This window comes from Stegodyphus dumicola, chromosome 9, assembly GCF_044657685.1.
Source record: "Stegodyphus dumicola isolate Sdum_Otavi_A_Nest chromosome 9, ASM4465768v1".
Taxonomy (NCBI): domain Eukaryota; kingdom Metazoa; phylum Arthropoda; class Arachnida; order Araneae; family Eresidae; genus Stegodyphus; species Stegodyphus dumicola.
The window spans coordinates 69,477,709-69,498,039 of record NC_140776.1 but is presented as its reverse complement, the minus strand read 5'-3'; the positions used below and the strand labels follow the sequence as shown (position 1 = coordinate 69,498,039).

At 28.4% G+C, this 20,331-nt stretch overlaps 1 protein-coding gene across 1 annotated transcript in view; it reads right to left on the bottom strand.

The window, feature by feature from the left end:
- Positions 1-284: 284 nt before the first annotated feature.
- The window catches only part of LOC118199652 (uncharacterized), a 41,065-nt gene continuing 21,018 nt past the window's right edge, over positions 285-20,331 (bottom strand). Inside the window, exons 12-16 of the mRNA XM_085823564.1 lie at positions 19,329-19,375; positions 19,063-19,108; positions 16,464-16,506; positions 13,054-15,189; positions 285-12,155 (exon numbers count right to left, since the gene is read on the bottom strand). Of these exons, the coding sequence (XP_085679690.1) occupies positions 12,142-12,155; positions 13,054-15,189; positions 16,464-16,506; positions 19,063-19,108; positions 19,329-19,375 (2,286 nt within the window). The 3' untranslated portion in view covers positions 285-12,141. The remainder of the gene's footprint in view (positions 12,156-13,053; positions 15,190-16,463; positions 16,507-19,062; positions 19,109-19,328; positions 19,376-20,331) is intronic.

Genomic DNA, 20,331 nt, shown 5'->3' with positions numbered 1-20,331 from the left:
CTTCTAAATTAATTTTCTCAATGAAAAAAGTTCGACTGTAATTTTGTTTGTACATGTATGTTCGCCATACGTGTGTACCTCACCAAAAAGGTCATAATTACATTTTAGTACATGATTTACATGTACATTTACGTTTGCTACGTATAGCACGTCCCGTCTTACAACATAGGACATGTTCGTGTAATCGGACCAGCCGGTTATTAGGACCAAAACGATCGCTTCCCGATGTAGTCCGATTAACCGGAATCGACTGTAATGCTTTGATAATAAAAAAAGGGCACAAGTGAAATTCTTTTCAATTTTATTTACAATAAGAACAAGTAAAGATGTATATGTAATTTAATACAGATAAATTCATAAAATGCAATATTTTACAAATCAAAACATGTAACAAGTATATAACAATCATACATCTTTTTTCATTTGAACTGCAACAATGAACAGGAGAAAATACAAATGACTGACTACTATAACATCAATATAATACAATATATAGAAAACGTATGGAATCAGCATAAGGAAAAAGTTCAAAATGCTTTTTTTCCCCAAACAGACTATACCTACACAAATATTTGTAACATCCGAAGGATTTAATCAGAGGAAATCCTGTTTCTAATATGTGCTAACAATAAAACGTTAAAAAGTAAAGGACATTTTAAATTTTGGTTAGGAAGCTGATTACACTTATGGTTTCAAAAATGTGTATACTTCTTTATCATAATGAACTTTTACTAAAATCTATCTCAAGTAATTCACCCATAAAATAATTTTCCCTTTTTAATATCAAAATGCATTTATTTTTTGTTAAATATTTAATTCTTTCTAACATATTTAATTTCTCCTGACTAAAAACTGAAAATGTTAGTTTATTTTTAAAATACACATTTCTGAAAAACTTAGATTTTATAAATTTTAATCATTTAAAAATAGATATATCCAATTTTTCAATTCTTAAATAACAACTTTGTGATAAAACATTCACAGCCAAATAGTTTCACATTCTGAAACCACTGTTTAATCATTTACAATTTTAGTTTCCACAGTAATAGTCCCTATTACATATAAAATGTACACAAAGAAATCCTAACTAGTTATTAGATCAAATTCACATCATACAAATAATAAATATTTATATAAAATAAACCGATTCATCAATTAAAATTTTAGCTGCCTCAGGTGGACTTTTAAAAAAAGTATACATTTATATATGTACACAAACACATATACATTTATAAAATTATACATAGCAATTAACCTACATTTAAAAGCAATGCAAGACTTGAAAAATTAAATTGCATATATTACATTAATTTAGAATAAAAGGCAATATGATATAGTTATACTATATGTATCATATTGTAAATGAACTTTTACTTATAAGCAGCTTTATAGTCTTCACTTTAACTATATACTGTTCAAATATGATTTGATTTAATACCTGTATTAATAATTAACAATGCTACTCATATTTACTTTAAAATATAAGTTTGATAAAAAAAATTTCAAAAATCAGTGGATAGCTGTAACTTTTTTTATTTAAAATAACCTATGTGAAATATAAAAGCATTATTAAACTAAATAAACTACTGCAGTCATGCAAAATTTTTAAAGATCTGCAAAATAAAATGTTCCATCAAAAGTATCAGAGTATAATGATTTAAATAACAAAATAGCAATAAATTGAGCAATTTTTAAAATATATCTTAATCTTTGGACAGCATTTATATTAAGCAAAGTTTTTTCTACTAGCTGTTTAAGTAGTGACAATCCAGCATCTGACAGACTAGTTCCCTGTCCATGATTCAGCTGCAAGGGATTTTGTTTTTCCCATATGTAATTTAAATAGGAGCCAGTTTCTTTCACATAGTTTTACAAACTGTACCCACACAAAGTTACACAAAGTACTACGTACTTTGGCCTAGCTAACACTATTCCTATTGTACCTTAGATCAGCAAAACATAATTGTTTTGATTTATGTATCATGTTTTAAATAAATATCTAATTTTCTTATATATTAAAATAAGATGGTAAACTTAATTTGGTAAAATTGCACTATAAATGTAAGAAATTAATTGGTAAAATTGTACTATAATAAAATTATAATTACCTTAATAATAACTTCAATTAGACCATAAAACTAAAAAATAAGTTTTTGATTGTTTTTAGATATATATACTTTGGTTATTGAGAAAGCATGGATTATATTTCACAACACAGTTACACATCAAATATTAAAAATACTACATAAGATTTAATATCAGATTTGTACAAGATGAAACTATACATTTTTTCAGAAAGTAATATAAATAAATAAAAATTTATCTCATTTATTCCAACCAGATCAAAGTAAGCACTTTATAAATATGACAGATTTCTGTGAGCCCAAATCAATATATTTTTACATTATCTTAAATTTTTGGCCAAGTAACTAAAGCCATTAACACTGGTAGTTCAACCAGGATTCAAATTTCAGTAAATGAGCTGCTGCACAGCCATTTTCATTGTTTTTCCCATGTGTAACATAACTCCTTGAAGGTAACCATCCTTTAGGCAGATAGGTTTTACATACTTTGCCATAATTCAATCCTTAAATTTACTTAACTAAGTAATCTGGCAAAACAAGAAATGAATCTGACATCATGAGAGAAATGCTTTTACAGTTATTTTAATTATATTAAAAATATAATTCCATAAAAGCTTTCTCTCCTGAAATAAATGGACTACTGGATGCTTTCGCTATATATTTTTTGTTGGCCAAAATGTACTTGTAGAAAAATTAATTATAAATGAAAGTTAATAAAAGGTACAATAATAGTATGATTGCCTGTGTTTTTATAAATAAAAGTAAATCAAAGTTGTACAAAAATCTGAAGAGCACTTCTGATCTACATAGATATATCATCATGCACAACTGGTACACATCACAAATATAGTTAATTCTAATGGAATATGTCTAAGTTGATAAAGTCAAATTAAGTCAAAGAAATTTTAAATTGATGCAATTACTTCAGAAAATGTTATCATAGAACAGACTTCCACTTTTTTATTCAAATTTCATAATGATATGAACAATCTATTCATATTTGATTTCTAGATAAATTCAACAATTGCAATCAGTCTGATGGAACATTCTACTTTACAAAATCATAAATACTTAAAAAACAATTTTTTCTTACAAAAATCTTATGTATAACCCTGTTAAATACAACATATAGATCCAGATTAACATGCAATGGAACTAACAACAAGAAATGTGTTTATTTACAACAATATAAATTGAGCACCTGAAGGGTTATAATTTGTTTCAAATAATGTTAAGTGCCATAATATACAAAGCTCAGAACACTTCTCAGATATGTTAACTTCTTTCGTTTTGCACAAAAAAATGAATGTTTCATATGATCATCCTTTGTTGCATGGTTAAGATAAACTAAATCTACGTATATATAACTGGATATAGAGTAAGTTGAAAAGCATATAATATACAAAAATTCATTCAAGATGTACCAATCTTAAGGTACATTTATGATATGTTTCGAAGTCCTGTAGCAGAAAGCTTCTCAGATAACAAATTTTATCATCATTTACTATTGTACTTCTTTTGTCAGGCTACAGATATATTTTAATGACATTTGTAACTTACTTCAGTTGGTTTATAAGTACACATTTGCTTTCTCCAATCCAAACTTTAAAAAGACCACCAGTAGCCAAATGGATATAATCACTGAACACTGGTAGTTTCATCATAGATTTGATTTCTAGAAGTCACTTTTTAGAAGGTCCTTGATAAAAGTAGCCCTAATGCATCTGCCATAATCAATTACCTATTTACCCATCTCGAAACATCATATAGCTACTATTAGGATGATAATCAAGAAATAATACAAGGTATGAGGCATATGATTTGAAAAATAATTACTTTCACAACATATATAAAAATATACACATATTGCACATTTGGCAACAACTAGTATATTTCTTATGAAAATATTTTTATGTATTACAATCTGTTGATATGTTCTGATGTTAAATATTTGTGAATATTTAGCAATTTTGAATCAAAAAATATACGAGATATGAACCGACAGAATAGAAGTCCGAGATATGAACTCGACAGGACTTTGACAATTCCAGATTTTAAATCATCAGTTAAATCTAGTGAGATTATATGTAGAAATTATAAAATTTAAAATATAAAATAGATGTTTATGAAGCATTTATAATATCAAGACAAAAAAAAAGGGGGGGCTTAATATTTGTTTGTTTCCTTCTATTAAACATTTATTTCAATGTAAGTTGTTCGAGTTACTTCACATGATTTCTTCTAGGATAAAATTTACAAAGTTCCACTGTTCAAGTTGAGAATTCCAATTAATTCTCAACTGAAATTTTTTCGTTCTCAGCAACCTCTTATTCGTTTTCATCATTATCAGTAGCAATATTTCTGCATTTAGAATCACATTGTAAATTCTGATTGTGTCTCCTTACAGCATAGCTTAATGCTTACCTAGCATCTGCTATACACTTTTAGCGATGTATCATGAGATTGATGACTAAAGGCATGTTCCACTAAATACTTTCTTGCTCCTATCACCTGCTGCGAATTATATGTACAGTCGAATCCGATTAATTGGACCAGCCACTTTTTCGGACCAAATCCTATGTACATAAGCCTAAGATTATTCGCTTATTTGGACCAAAAAACGTGAGAGCGAATAAGAAACAGAAGCCGCATACAGCGGATGTACAGGTGGTCTGTGACATATGGGAGGATCTGTATTGCGGCTTCCCAGGAAAATGCTTTATCAAAGGTCAGGAATTCCTTAAAGTGCATGACAAAAGCAAAACCGGTGGGAGGTGAACATGTGGACCATTTTCTTTGACCTGCACCCCCGAGTTTCTAGGAAATGAACAATACAGTATCCGGCTCCACCTGAAAGGAATTCCCGCCTGTCAATCATGGTTAAAGTTTACACAAGAAAGCTATGAATGGTGAGCATTTTATCTCCCTCTTGACCTCAACATCTTGAACCCAAAACACCAAGGTTTCTTCAGACCACTTTAGTCTGTGAACTGTGCATGTGTCTTGTCTCTCCTGCCAAAATGCCCCGACAGGACTTAATGTTAGCTGAAAAAAATTGGTTTCCTGGATAAGATCAAGCAACAACCACAGAACACTAGTCAGCGTTGGTTGGTGGAAATTACTGGGTTCGCAAAGAGTACAATTTCACGCTTGATAAAACAAGAGAATGAGCTGCAAGAAAAACAGGCAAAATGTTAAGGACGAGAAGGAACTTCCAAAAAACGGAAGCGTGAAGGCAAGGATCCAGATGTCGATGAGGCCCTTAATGAATGGTTTGCCATTGTTACTGGACGAGCTGTGCGAGTAAGCAGCCCAATATTAAAATGCAAAGCAGAAGAAATTGGTAAAAAGCTGGGCCACGATGACTTTAAAGCTACAGAAGGTTGGTTGTCTTGATGGAAATCTAGACATGACATAAAATTCAAGAAGGCACATGACGAGAAAGTGACAACACAGAATGCGAGGAAATGCATTGAAACTTTGGGTTGGTATTTCATGCAGGAAGAAATGAAGGCAGTCCCATTGCTGCATTAGATGTTTGTGGCGATTTCATTCACGTGCAATCCGTCAAGAGAATGCATCAGATCACATTAGCTAAGTTCTTTGTATGTTGACTGGAACTTGGTAAGAACTCGTTTTTTATTGTGCTTTGCATGCTGAGTATCATGGAGCTTGTTTCTTAGAATTTGTTTCTAAATTAATTTTCTCTATGAAAAAATTTACTCTTATTTTATGCTTTCGATAAAGCAAAAAATGTTTCAGTTTTTTGCTTTATGGAAAGCATAAAAGTGAATGCAGAACCAACATATTATTGATCATGTAGATTTCAGCTAATAAATGACTGTGTTTCTTCAACATGGAATTGTTTCATTTAGTGCCAAATAGAAATTAACCTTTCGACAGTTGCAAGATAAGCAATTTTTTACATGTGTGTACAATAAAGGTCATAATTACATTTTAGTACATGATTTACATGTACATTTACATTTGCTACGTATAGCATGTCCCATCTTACAACATAGGACATGTTCGTGTAATCGGACCAGCCGGTTATTAGGACCAAAACGATCGCTTCCCGATGTAGTCCAATTAACCAGAATCGACTGTATTTAATTGCATATACCTATGCTTATCTGAGTCCGAAATGAATAAATTCTGGCATATACTTAAAGCTTATGTCAATAACAAATCAATTCGTAAGGCAAGCATCACGCAATGTAATCTTTATCAATGAATATATCATTTACAAAATTCATTCTTTGCATATGGAGAGAAATTTCTGTTACATTTGTCCACATAAATACACCACACTTTGCAGCACAGTTAGCTGAAATGTGTAACTGTCGCCAAGCAGAATATCAACACAAAAAGTTACCATGCTGTTTGGTATTTAATTATTAATATTTCAAAAAAAAATTATTTTAGATATCACTGCTTGAATCATTTCTTACACTGCCATAAGCAGATAGTCATGCAGTGATGTAAGCAAAAAAATATAAAAAAATTACTGTTGTTCATGCATAAAATCAGAGATGAACTTTGATAGAATGTTTCAGTTTTTTGCTTTATGGAAAGCATAAAAGTGAATGCAGAACCAACATATTATTGATGGTGTAGATTTCAGCTAATAAATGACTGTGTTTCTTCAACATGGAATTGTTTCATTTAATGCCAAATAGAAATTAACCTTTCGGCAGTTGCAAGATAAGCAATTTTTTCCTTCCCGAATACATGCAATATCTGTCATTCATAAATTTGTAAATTTATGTTTTCATCATAAATTTTTAATGTGAGCTGTGTTCATTTGTGCCCACTGTGGTGCATAACTGCAATGCAAACCAAACTCATTAATAACCATCAAAGGGTTAAAAATCAGGACTTTCTGCATTCTTTATTATAAAAAATTTCTACTGAATCTGCTTGAAGCATTAAGCATATACTAAAGTGAGACGCTATTTTCAGAATCTCATTCTTTCTCCCTTTTCCAAAAAATTTGCTGGTTGTGCAGATATTAGATCATTCCAAATATTGGGTTTTGGACTTTGTACTGTACTAGAATAGCCAATAAAAAATTCATTTCTATTATTTGTCAGGAACTTACTTATTCTAGGATAAAATTTTAATAATCAAACAAAATATGCTGAATCAAAGCCTCACCTCTTTACATAATATTATACTATGGTTCAGATATTCAGACTAAATCTCAGAGCCAAAGGCTAATTGTTAAGTATTTTGGTCAACCGCAGCTTCATTTAATTACATGCTTTACACTAACCTACAATTTTTTAAATTATCTCTGTATGTACTTTTTTCTGAATACAGTAGATTAAAAAAATTATTAAATTTCCTGAAATGTACAAGTAAAACATGCTAAATGTAGTTTTATAGCTCACCTTTCAAATTAAATAATTTTCAGGTCTCAGAAAATGAATATATTTTATATACATTTTTACTGCAGTTACTTTTCAAGCTTTTACTCATAACTGTTTCCAGTGTTCTTGAAATCATACACAGAAAACACTAGTGGAAGTGTTGAGAGAGAAATTTCTCCCTAGAGGGGTTTGAGGTAGAAGAATACAGTCAACATTTTGTTTAGCCATTACATATTTAGTTTATGAATATTTAAAAAAAAAACTATTTTATTCAAATTTTGGTATTTATCCATATTTTGTACTTTTCTATTTAATTTATGAAACACATTAAAAAATAATCTAAATCTAAATAAATGTATACATATTTTTTCAAATTTTGGAAAGGGGAGGAAGGAATAATCTTCTAATAGTGATGAAAGGGAAAGATGGAAGAAGACCACTGCACTATTGCATTTACAGAAAGTCCAATGTGATTACTTACATTGATTCCAATAACGTTAAAAAAATTAAGACAATCATTTTTATATAAATTTACAATTGTAATTGAAAATTGAAACTAAATTTATGCAAGTAAAATATGATGCTTAAAATACTCACAAATATTCTAATTTGTAATCACAGCTTTCACAATAAAATATTTCTAAATGACTATCTGATAAATTTCTTAAATCCTAATTAATATTCAATATTTTATCAAAAAATTTCTCTACTATCTCAGTTCAAACAACAACAATACAAAGAACTATCAGTTTTGATATAAAGATAAACAGGCTATAAAAGGCACTGAAAACTTTCAGCGATGTCCAATAAAAATAATTCAGAATTCTATGAATGATCTGTTATAATCATAAAATATTGTTATGAATTTGGTATGTAAAAGTAAAAAGCTTATGTTAGTTGAATTGTAAATTAAATGGTTTTATTTCCCGTGCAGCGCAGCGGGTGACGAATATTAAAAGAAAGCTAAGCCAGAAAATTGAAAATACAAGAGCGCGTGTATGTAACATTTAATAAATATCTCTTTTTTTATTTCGAGAAAGTACTAGAAAATTCTTGCGTGCGATTTTTAATTCTTATAAAAGGAGGAAAACCTCTCAGTTCATAGTAGTTACTTAGTTTGTTGTTGTTTAGAAAACTGCTCTTGTTGACTGTAGCGAATTCGCGGATTAGCTTTCTCTAGCTGTTTTGAATTAAGTTCTTTTGAATGTTTGAGTAGTTAGAAGATAACTACTGTGAGATATGGTAATTCTGTACGAATATCTGAGGAAATTTAGGCATTTTTTTTTATTGTGTTATTTTGTTCATTTTGCAACTGGCTTGTGCATTCAATTCAAAAGAACCCGCACGATTAAGGAATGATAAATAAAAAAAAAATATTAAGGAATGATAAATAAAAACGATTAAGGTTAAAATGATGTTATTTTCAAAACAATATGAGAAACCTTTAGCTATTACATCCTTAATAAATAATTTGGTAAAAGACAGAAAAGACTGCACCAACAAAGTCGAGAAGGCGGAGCTGTGTGACGTCCATAAATGGGTAGGAATAAGCCTGTGACGTCACAATGTATTCTCCGTGGACCTTATAAGAAATAGACTAACCCAAATGGGTTTTCTCTCTCGTCTGAGGCGTTGCTGGCTGTCACGTTGATCACATCCGGAGGAGTAGGGACGATTTGCAGAAATTTAACATTGGTTGCCTATTGCAGCGTGTATAATTATCAAGAAAAAGCTGTATGTAGTGCCTCATTTCATAAATTAGAATATCTATATATTTTTATTTTTGAAATTGAGATTGATTTTTAAAAATTTAGCATATTTATCAAGCATAATTAAAGTTTCAAATAATTATAAAGCTATTGCATGCTTTCAGGGCTGGATACATTTTTAGCTTTTCCTATGCTGTAAGGAAATTTGTAACTACTTCTTTCAAAAAATAATATTTTAAATCTGAACTAATAGAAAATTTCAAACAAGCAATTTTCTCTTGCAATTTTTATGCTTTTTATTGGTGTAAATAAGTAAAAAGTACTAAAATATTTAAAAACGAATTTTTGAAAGTTTTGTTTAAAATTCTGTGTTTAAAATGTGCTGCTTTTTTAAAATTATAGATGAGTATTATAGCACAATTTCTATAAAGGAATTTTATTTCAATTATCTTTCATAATACATCATAGTGATAAACACTTTTGACGCCTTAAAAATTTTTATACGTTTAATTCTAATATTAAAATTGTATTTAACCGTAATAATTAATTTTGCTTGTATTTTATTATGACTATTTTTTTTAATTTATTTTTAGTTCTACATAATATTTTTTTTATTTATTATTAATTTAATTTATTAAACCAAAACGGCGGTCGCCTAGAAAGGCTGTTAGTTTCGAAGCTGCATTTTGTGCTGTTTTACTATAAGTGTCCGTGTCTCCTTGCAAATTGTTGTTAAAAATATTCTCATTTTGTATTATATGTAAAGAAATTAAATAATAAAGAAATCTACATGAATACATGTATGTTTCTTGCACTGTGACAAAAACGACAGTATCTAGAGCCATCAAATTTTGAATAATGTAATTCTCCAACCGAACATGGGAATCTGGACGGCCGAATTTCGAATTTATTTTAATCTATTTCATATTTTGTAAAACTTTAACGAATTTTTTATTAACAAACTCAACGAGTTCAGAGCGAGCACTGTAGGGAAAATAACAGTTTTATCTCCAGTACGGAAATTCTAAAGATATGCTGTTTTCAAATGTATTTGGTTTACGGGCAAAGAACATGATATTCAATAAATATAGGTAACACACAAAACTTTAAAAAAAGGTTCCTTTCGGGCATAATATAAAATTTGAGTGCTTCTAGATTTTATTTTATCCCCTTCATTACGCTTAGAAAATTTTATGCTCCGAATTTTATGAATTATTAAAATAACTAATCCACTTTAATGTTAATAATTTAATGATCATATAATCAAATAAATATTATCGTTTTGTAATTTTATTATCGTTTGGAAAATCACTGCTTGAAAATGTTCATTAAATTTTAAAAAAATTATCAGATCTTGTTTAATTTTACTTATTTATTTCAAAGCATCAATTCATCAATTTTCATCATGTACTATCAATCTTATTTAATTTTACTTTATTTTTATGCAAAATTAAGTTCATAAATTTTGTGCTTAGAGGTTTTACCAAAGTAAAGATGTTTGTACAAGAATTACGCGTGAAAAAAATGCAAGAAATGCAGTAAAAAGTGCTTTAATGAGATATATTAAATCATATTTGGAAAAAACTGTGGCTTTCATAATCTCATCACTATACAACGTATCACATTTAATAATTAAAAAGAGTTATGTGATACAAACGCCATAGGTTTCAATGTTAAAGTAAACCAGATCCTCCCTACTCTTTCTTGCCGACATGTCGGTGACGCATGCCCCGCCCACTGGGTTAGTCTATTTCTTATAAGGTCCATGGTATTCTCGCATTTACGCTACGCGTGGTTTCTATTTTCTTTTAAAAATAACAATAATGAATTGTTTATTATTGTAAATTAACATCGAATTCTTTACTTTAAATTTACATTTCCAACATTTAACTTAGGCGTTACTGAAAATAAGTATAATAAATTGTTTATATTTAAAATTACCATAATACAGTAAGCGAATTCTACCAATCATTAAAACGATAAACAACATTGCAGTCTCTAATAACTAAAACTGAAAGAATATCTAAGGGAATTTAAGCATTTTGTGATAATAATATTTTTTTGTTCATTTTTCGTCGGACTTGTTCATTCATTTCGTAATGAACCCGTACGCACGTAACAATATTTTACATTCAGAAATTTCATATTTCAGTAAGCTTCTTTCCAATTCAAATTAGTTTAAATAACACTGTTTTCACTTCTAATGAGTATTAATTATGATATATCAACTAGTAGTGGAATTAATAGCAAGACTTTTTTGGAGACATATAACTAAAATGATCAAATGAAAACCTGTAAATTATATTATCTAATTACTGTGAATAACTGTAAGAAGCTGATAAATTTACTTGTAGTTTGTTAATATTTATGCACTTCTGTTCCTAAAAAAATGAAAGAAAGTATATAAAAATATTTAAGAAAGTATGTAAAAATGAATATACCTTTTTTAAGAATGAAAACACTATATAAATATTCTATAAATGATAATAATATTACTAATATACACTATATAAAACATTATAAATACCTTTTAATTGAGAATTTTATGGTTCAGTTGATTCTGGAAACTATGGAAATTACATAATAAGTATCAATATAATGAAATTTTCCATCATATTATGCATTTTAAATTTTTGTAGCAAACAATTCATTGACAATTTTATATTTTATACAAATAAGCAAAAATTTATTTAGATATCCATATCAATAAAATATGTATGTTTACAGATGAAATGCATTTATATTTTGCATTAAAAATTTACTTTCTCAGAACTAATTTACATTTCACTATACATATACATTATATACATTCATTAAATTAAATGGAGCTGGTTGCTCTGTTCTGGTGGCAATTGAAACATAATATGTTGCATGTATAACCAAAAACGATTTTATAGAGAAAAATGATATTTTTATAAAAGTTTTCAAAAACAGCCCTGATACTGTAGTTAAGGCAGAATTTGGTTCTCTTCCGCTTTAGATCGTATGCTCTAGAAATATATAAAATAAATATCATTATGCATGTTTATTACCTAAAAGCATAAAATAAATAAAAAATAACTTTCTGTCCATTAGAGGAAACTTATTAAGAGATATTACAAATACCCCTGTTTTCATTTCTTTCAAACCTCCTGTCCTAATCAAATTGAAAAAAGGGAATTTACAGATTAAGAGTGCAATAACAATTTAAAATAATTTTTAGAAATAAAAGTTCTGCAAAACAGTGTACTTCATTTAAAACATTTCCATGTATTTAGCAAAATTAGAGCTCGGATTATGGGGATAAAGTACTTCAACAGATTGAAAATTTTAGTTTCATCTATAAATAAAAAATACAAAAACTAACTTTAAGGGCCAATACTTCACCTCCAAAAACAGTTTCTTCTTGGTTATTTTAATATTATGTACTGGTCACAAAGAAAAAACTGTAACTATGTACATTAAACCAACAATCAAGTCATAGTTAACATTTGCTTTGTAAGTACACTGTTATGATTTATTATAAATGAAATGTTTAGATTAAGTTTTCAGGGGGAGTTATAATGCTTTTTATGGAAAGGCTTTATGAAAATTTCCAAATTTTGACAGACAGGCAACATTATTAGTCACAGAGAGAAATTGTTCTTATAATAACGGTTAGCACAGTGCAATAAAATATTTTTTTTTTTTTTTTCACTAGTCTATCAGCTATTCAGAAAAAAACTTTAGAACTCACAATAAAGAATAAAGCTTAATTATTGTAAAAAAAAACTCTTTCATAATATATAATACAGTCATAAAATATAGTATTTATTTAAAGACTACATATGATATTTATCATTTATAATGCTACAATTATTAATAAAATATTTATTGACTAATTTCAATTGTACTGCATTTGTTACTTACCTACATCTGTTACAATTCTCGGTGGCTTAGCTACATCCGATTCCATCCCTGCAGTTACACTGGGGCTAGCTCTAGAACCTGCATTTGATCCTTGCTCACTTCCACTGCTACTAGTACTGCGTTTCTTACTTAACATAGAAATTCCCATTGTTGGCAGTGTTGGTGACCTTAGATCAATTAGTGGAGTTTCTTCGCCATTTTCAGATGTCACTGAAGGAAATTTTATAGTAAACTGTGGCTTAATTTGAGTTTCCACATAATAATAACAGCTACCAGAGGATGATATTGTGCTGCCTGACGAGCTACTATTTAAACTACTGCTACTACTAGCATAAGTAGGGCTTTCAGTGATTGAATTATTTGTATTATTCATATTTGATATGAATGAATCATCATTATTCAGACAAAGTTCTGAATTTTCTAATATTGTTGATGGCTTTACATCAGGTACACTTTTCACAATAGATGAATCACATAACTCAGTATCTGTTTGAGAGGAGGAACATTTTGTTGTTGCAGCAGTATACGCTTCTGTTGGTGGTTTAGGTATATTAATCATCAAAGATGATATAGCGGGTTGAACATTTTTTAAAAAGAAACCCATGCCATTCATTTCATTATTGCTTTCAAAATTCTCAGGTTTAGAATTTGAAATATTGTTTTCTGTATTTATACTTCTTTTATGGTTCACTACTACAGGCCTAAATGCAGAAACATTTTCAAAAGATTTGCTGTTAGGTATATCATTTTCTTTAATAGGGCAAAATACATTATTTTTTAATTTTGTATTGACAGCACAATCTGTTACAACTTCTGAAATTCTGTCTGTGTAAAACTGATTCTTGTCTTTATTATCTTTGCATGGCAAGTGTTCTAATTCCTTTTCAGCTGGATAAATAAAATTCTTTTCTTCAAGTCTTTCTGGTTGCATGATTATATTTTTCTTTGCTAAATTATCACTGTCATCAAATACTTTGTTCTTTGATTTGTCATATGGTATAGTTTCATACATGTGATCTCTTTCAGACTCTCCCATATAAATCATATTTTTTTCATTTTCAAGAGGTGTACTTACACTGCCTTTGTTTGATACTTGTGAAGTATACAAATTATGAATTTCTTGACTAGTCGCAGATTTAAAAACGGGGTTAATATTTCTAGAAGGCAGGTAAGCAGAAGGTGGCAGATCAACTGGATGTTCGTGTACCACATTTATACAGTTATTTTCAGAAATGTGATGTTCCATATGGTATGGATAGCTAGAATTCTTCTGTTCTAGATGAGATTGAGAGTAACGTTCTCCTTGAATACATTCTTGAGGAATATTAATTCCACCATTCTGAAAAGGAACTGTCTTTGTTTTAGCAACTAAGTTTTGCTTAGGAACTGATATTCGAGGCTGAGTAAGAGCTTGTTGATATGAATTCTGAGACTGCATATGGTTTACTCTCAAAGCATGATACATGCGAAGTGCAAGTTCATCTATTACAGCAGAGTTAGCAGTATTTAACTGGCTTCTTCCTGCTGTATGTACTTGAGACTGAAGAAAATTTTGTCTTTGGCTGAGCAAATTATATACTTCTGCCACTTGCCTTGCAAAAACTGGATCCATCCCAGGATAAGCAGGTTGCCTATTTTGCATATGGTCTTGATGTCTGTGAGGAACTGCTTCATCACTTAAATCTTCATCACCTTCATATTCCTCAGAACTACTATCATCAGATGACATAGCTATATTGTTGAAACTTAAAGATCTTCCTGAAGGGGAATAAAATGCTGCTGGGTAACTAGATTTCTGATTTCTCAGAAGAGTTGAAGTAGCTTGGGATGTTAATTTTGATGCCTGGCGAGCTCTTTGGTAATGAAGATTGGTCCTAGATGGATGAGATGCTACAGGTAAACTTTGCTTATCAGGTACTGTAGGATAATTATTGCCTTGGGTTTTAGTTTTCAAGGAGACAATTTTGCTTTCATGCATTTCATATGGATATTGTGGAATTTTGGCAAAATTTATAGCTTTTGGGTGGATATAATTTTCAGTAATTTTATTACTTTGTTTTGTTTGCCATGCTGTAGTGCTGATGCCTAGTTCAGATTTAAGATCTCCATTTTGCTTGATAAAATTAGAGCCTACACCTAAAATGACAGGAAAAATATTAGTTTAACTGTATAAAATTAGATGCATTAAAACTTGACTACATTATAATACTTTGCCTTTGGTACAAATAGAAGAATTAAACAGGTTTAACTAACACAGACACAAAAAGAGGGGGCACATTATATACAATTATTCTGTAATTTATTTTTTATAAGGTGTAATATTTATACTATAAACATTACACATAATACAAAAATTAAATTACAGAATACTATAATAAGCTTTTCATTTTCAAGAATCTAAAAATTATGTGCTTTTTAAAATATTTTGATAAAAATTTTCTGTGCTCCCAATTAAAACCTATGTTCATTGTGCTCCAATGAAACCTATGTTGCAGACAATTCATAATTCATAAGCTAGAGTAATATGCAATTTGCTAATATTTCTTTGAATGAATACCAAAACCTTTTTAATCTGGTCCTCATTTTGAAAGCTGCATGAAAATGAATTGCATATATGAATTTCAAAGGTACATTTTAAAATCTGTACAGCAAAAGATTGTATAATATCTTAATAATAATGAATTTTTTCCAACACCTAATATAAGATGTGCTATTTGATTTCAGTACTATCAATATAATAAACTTTGAGTCTAAGCGAATAAAATGAATGAAATAAAACATTTTACTACATCTAGAAAATGTTTCTGAATAAGCAACTTTGATTCAGTAGCAACACTAATATATATATATATATATATATTTAAATAATCTATGAAAATTACTTACATCAGAATAACTAATAAGTTAGAAAAATCTGTGATTCTAAGATTGAATCCATTTTCAGTGACATTTATATGGAATAAGCAACCTAATATAATATTAATAGCCTAACTATTATCCTCCAGATGAAGTATAAACTTTATACAAGACTTTTCTTGTGTTTATTCTGTGATTTTTAATATAGTTTCATAACAATTTCTATTATGGCACTATACCACAAAAATTACTAGCATTAAAAACTTATTGGCTTGAGTTTAGCATTCTCATAGGCCCTGATCTAAAATAAAATGCAAGTATATTAAAAATAATTAAAAACACTATTAAAAGTATTTTATTTTTATTTTAACTGCACTGACACAGTTTATTTATATTTTAATTATATTTTGTACTTTAAGTGTACTTTACTTGTATTTCATTTTAAATCAGTTACCAATTACTTTCAATATCAAAAGGATGACATATAAAATTACAAAAGGTTCTTTGCATTGCTGTGTAAATGTCATTGAGAACAAATATTTTTACTTATTTACCTGGCCTCTTATGTTGCATCTGATTGTGTTTATTCAAAGTATTCTATAAAATATAGAACAGAACGAAATAAATAAATAAAAATAATATATAAATATAAATAAAAATTATTCAAAATAATAAAACTCAATAAATAAAATATAATTTTTCACAAATTTCTTGCTTCTCAAAAAATAAAATATTCTAAATACACACAAAAATAAACAGAATAATAAACTCAATAAATAAATATAATTTTTCACACATTTCTTGCTATATTTTAAATACACACAAAAATAAACAGAACTAATCAAATTCAAATCTACTCCAATAATCCATCTGTAAGTAATCATGTCACAATATTTGAACAATTAAATTAAAAGCATGCATTCACATGAGTTTAGTAATTATTCCTTACCAACTAAAATAAATTTGTATCATAGAATATTAAATTGTTAAACTATTAAACTCCTGAATGAAAAAAGTATACAAAGTTTAGTTTTTACAAGTATTTCTTGTGTTCAGATATGTTACACTTTTAGCAATAAACTATTATTTTTTTTAGATTTATTTATTAATTTAAACAGTATGTTCAGCAACAAACATCCAAATCAGTAGTGGTCACTGCAGGTTAGCACACCTCCTAAGACTCAAAAAGATTTTTTTTTTTTTTTTTTTTTTTTTTGAAAAATTAGCAAAATTTATTACTGATTTTACCACTGACAGGTACATCCTCTGATGCAAATATATTTTCATGTATTTTGAAAATGTACACCTCACAGATATACAGATATATTGCACATTACTAAATTTCTGACAGCATATAATTGAAAACACTTGTTGCTTTGAGAATTGACAACATTTTCTTCACTCCTATAGCATTTTAAGCTTTAAAATTTAATGGCATAAAATTTTTTTCTGAAAAGTATATTCATAATAGTCAATGAATTAAAAGTAAATAATGTTATATACGCATAATTTTACATTTAGTATGGATGTTGTTTTATCTGCAAAATTTTCAGGGATATTTTGAAATATTGTATTTCTTGCATATTTTCTCCCCAACACCACCACAGCTTTTTAGCAGAAAGTTCTGAATTTTACACATAATTTTCCCCTTCCTCAATGTGTTTAGAGAAGATCCCCTAAATTTTAAAAGGGATTCATCTATACAGTGACTAATTTGTCTTCTTGACAATGACAAATGCTTGCACAGTACCTGCAATGGTCATGCTGATCCTTATCCTTCTATGCTGAACTTACCAAACTAATACAAGAAATGACCATTTAGAGCTAAGTAAACACAAACTGATATTCAGTCTATGATTTTACTGGGTCAACTGCATATTCATGCTATCTTAATTATTTATGGATGATTTGAGGCCTAAAGAGTAGCACAGACAGCAATAACAACAGTCAAGATTCAAGTTTCAGGGAAGTAGGAATGAAGATATTTTACTAGCTGTTGTAATGCTAATATTACTATGCATCTTTATTAGAAGGTAAGTTTCTTTTAAAGAAATAATATTGTGATAGTTACCTGTAGTTCACTCATAACACTTTTCATTTGTTATGTTCTTACTTTAACCACATCCTTTAAAAATTAAATTATTCATATAATTTTATCCTCTTGATTTTTGGATGAAAAAATTAGTAAAAATATGGTAATCAAAATTTATTACTCCAATTAAACAAGTACAGCATCATTGTTCCTAGATACTAAAATAAAAACATAAGGCATGAATAACATACACACACCAGTGGCTTTAACACTGACTCATAAATTGGCTCTTGGATGATCTATTGTTGGCCATCAGTGATATAAATTTTAAAAAGGTATAAGAATAGAATTATAGATGTAAGCTTGTGTTTGATCAGTCAACATAGAATTACATAATTTTCCAAAAATTTTCAGCTGTCAAAAATACTAGTGACTAAAAATAATTAGAATTCAGCTAAAAAAAAATTTTAAAATCATTTTTAAAGACAGATTTTACTAAGAAACAAAAATGTTGTATTAAAAATGATCTTACAAATAATATCTACAAAAATTTGCTTGCGTAAATTCCAGATCTTTAGTGTATATTCAGAAACTTTTTGCTCTAATAAAATTCTCAAGACCGGTAATTATTCCTATATATTTTATTTGCATAATTATTAATATATGCATTCATTTTATTTTGCTGTTGAGTAAATAACAGACATGCACTTTGGAGAAATTCACATAAATATGGGAAAAAAATAATCATATACCCTCATCATCTATAGCTACTTTTTTTTTTTTTTTTTTTCTTTGACCATGAACTTGCACATAAAAAAATAATAGTAAATAAATAAACCTAAAAGGCTGCATTACAGTAACTCTGAAGACACTTTTAATATGTAAACTGACTGCATAATTATTCAATCTACTACGGTTGTAACTGTTAGATAACTAATATTACATTATTATGTAATAGTTTTCAGTGATAAATTAAGTGATTTTTATGAATAAAATGTGAAATCTTATGCAAATAAGCAGGATATCAAATAAAACAAATCTATAATTCTTAAGCTTTATAATAATCATAATAATAATATATTCTATCATACTGGGCAACCTTCCAGCATAGGCATACTCACTTGTTTTGGAGATGTGACACTTTTATCAACTGTGGTAGAACTAACTCTGTGGGAAGAAAAAAATGACTATAGTTAATATTTTTTATTGTACACAAACTGTAATCCAAAATTTTGAAAAAGAAACAGAAAGCATATTCTTTCATCATTAAGTAAATATGCAAAGTTACGGCAATACAAATAGTTTACCAATCATACATTTCTAATGAAATACAAATTAAGCTCACAAGGAAAGGGGGTAAATCACAGAAAGTTCATATAAGGCTTACCTTTCACTGAAAACTTTTGAATTTGCAGTTCTTTTCAGACTTCGTAACTAAAAGGGAGAAAAAAAAAATCTTTCAAAATTATATCACTTACTGAATACTAAATTTGCTATGAAAATATTTCACTTACAGCAGTTTATTTTCAACATAACTGTTGCATACATTTTTGAGAATTAAGTGTAAAATACTTCAGAAATATGATGTTCTTAAAAATATCTATAGCAGAAGCAACGTCTAAGGAAATATTTCCTATCTACTTAAGAATTTTTTTAAATTATAATTCATATTTTATATTATAAATTTTAGTTACATATTTGTAACATCTTTATTTAAAAATAAACTTTATATATCCAGATTTTTAAATTAACAGATTACAGCATTCCTTTCAAATAGGTTAATACTTACAATCTATTTCTAAAATATAAATTTTACATAAGCTGTGATCTTTACTGTTTAAAAATTGATATGACTTTTTAAGGGATATTTTCAAACAATCTCATATTTGCATACAATTTTTTCAACTTCTAGAAACAGCATCATTAAACTGTTTTTCACAATAGTGAATAAACTGACACTTTTATATTTAAATATACTTTAGATACCCTTTGAGGTAGATGAAAAGAAGCTTCAATACGCAGGGTTAAGAAAGCACTTTTTACTAAGTAAATGTTCTATATTCACTAAAGTACAACATTTGCTAAAGCAAATACTAAAAATTATGAACATCTACACAGATGGAATAATTATATTGATTCACATGACAAAATATGCTGAGAAACACTTAGAAACTTCCTTGAAGTAGGATTAAATTCTTTTGAAATTTAGGAGAATCAGGCCTCAAATTTTGATCTAAATGTCTGTAAGACTATAAAAAAAAGCCAACAGTAGTTCAGAGGTAGGAGATAAAATTGATAACACTTCTTAATGTTCCTTATTCTGATTTCTGAAAAATGTTATAACAGAATCCTGACTATAATTTCAATCACAGCACTTCAGAAAATTCTTG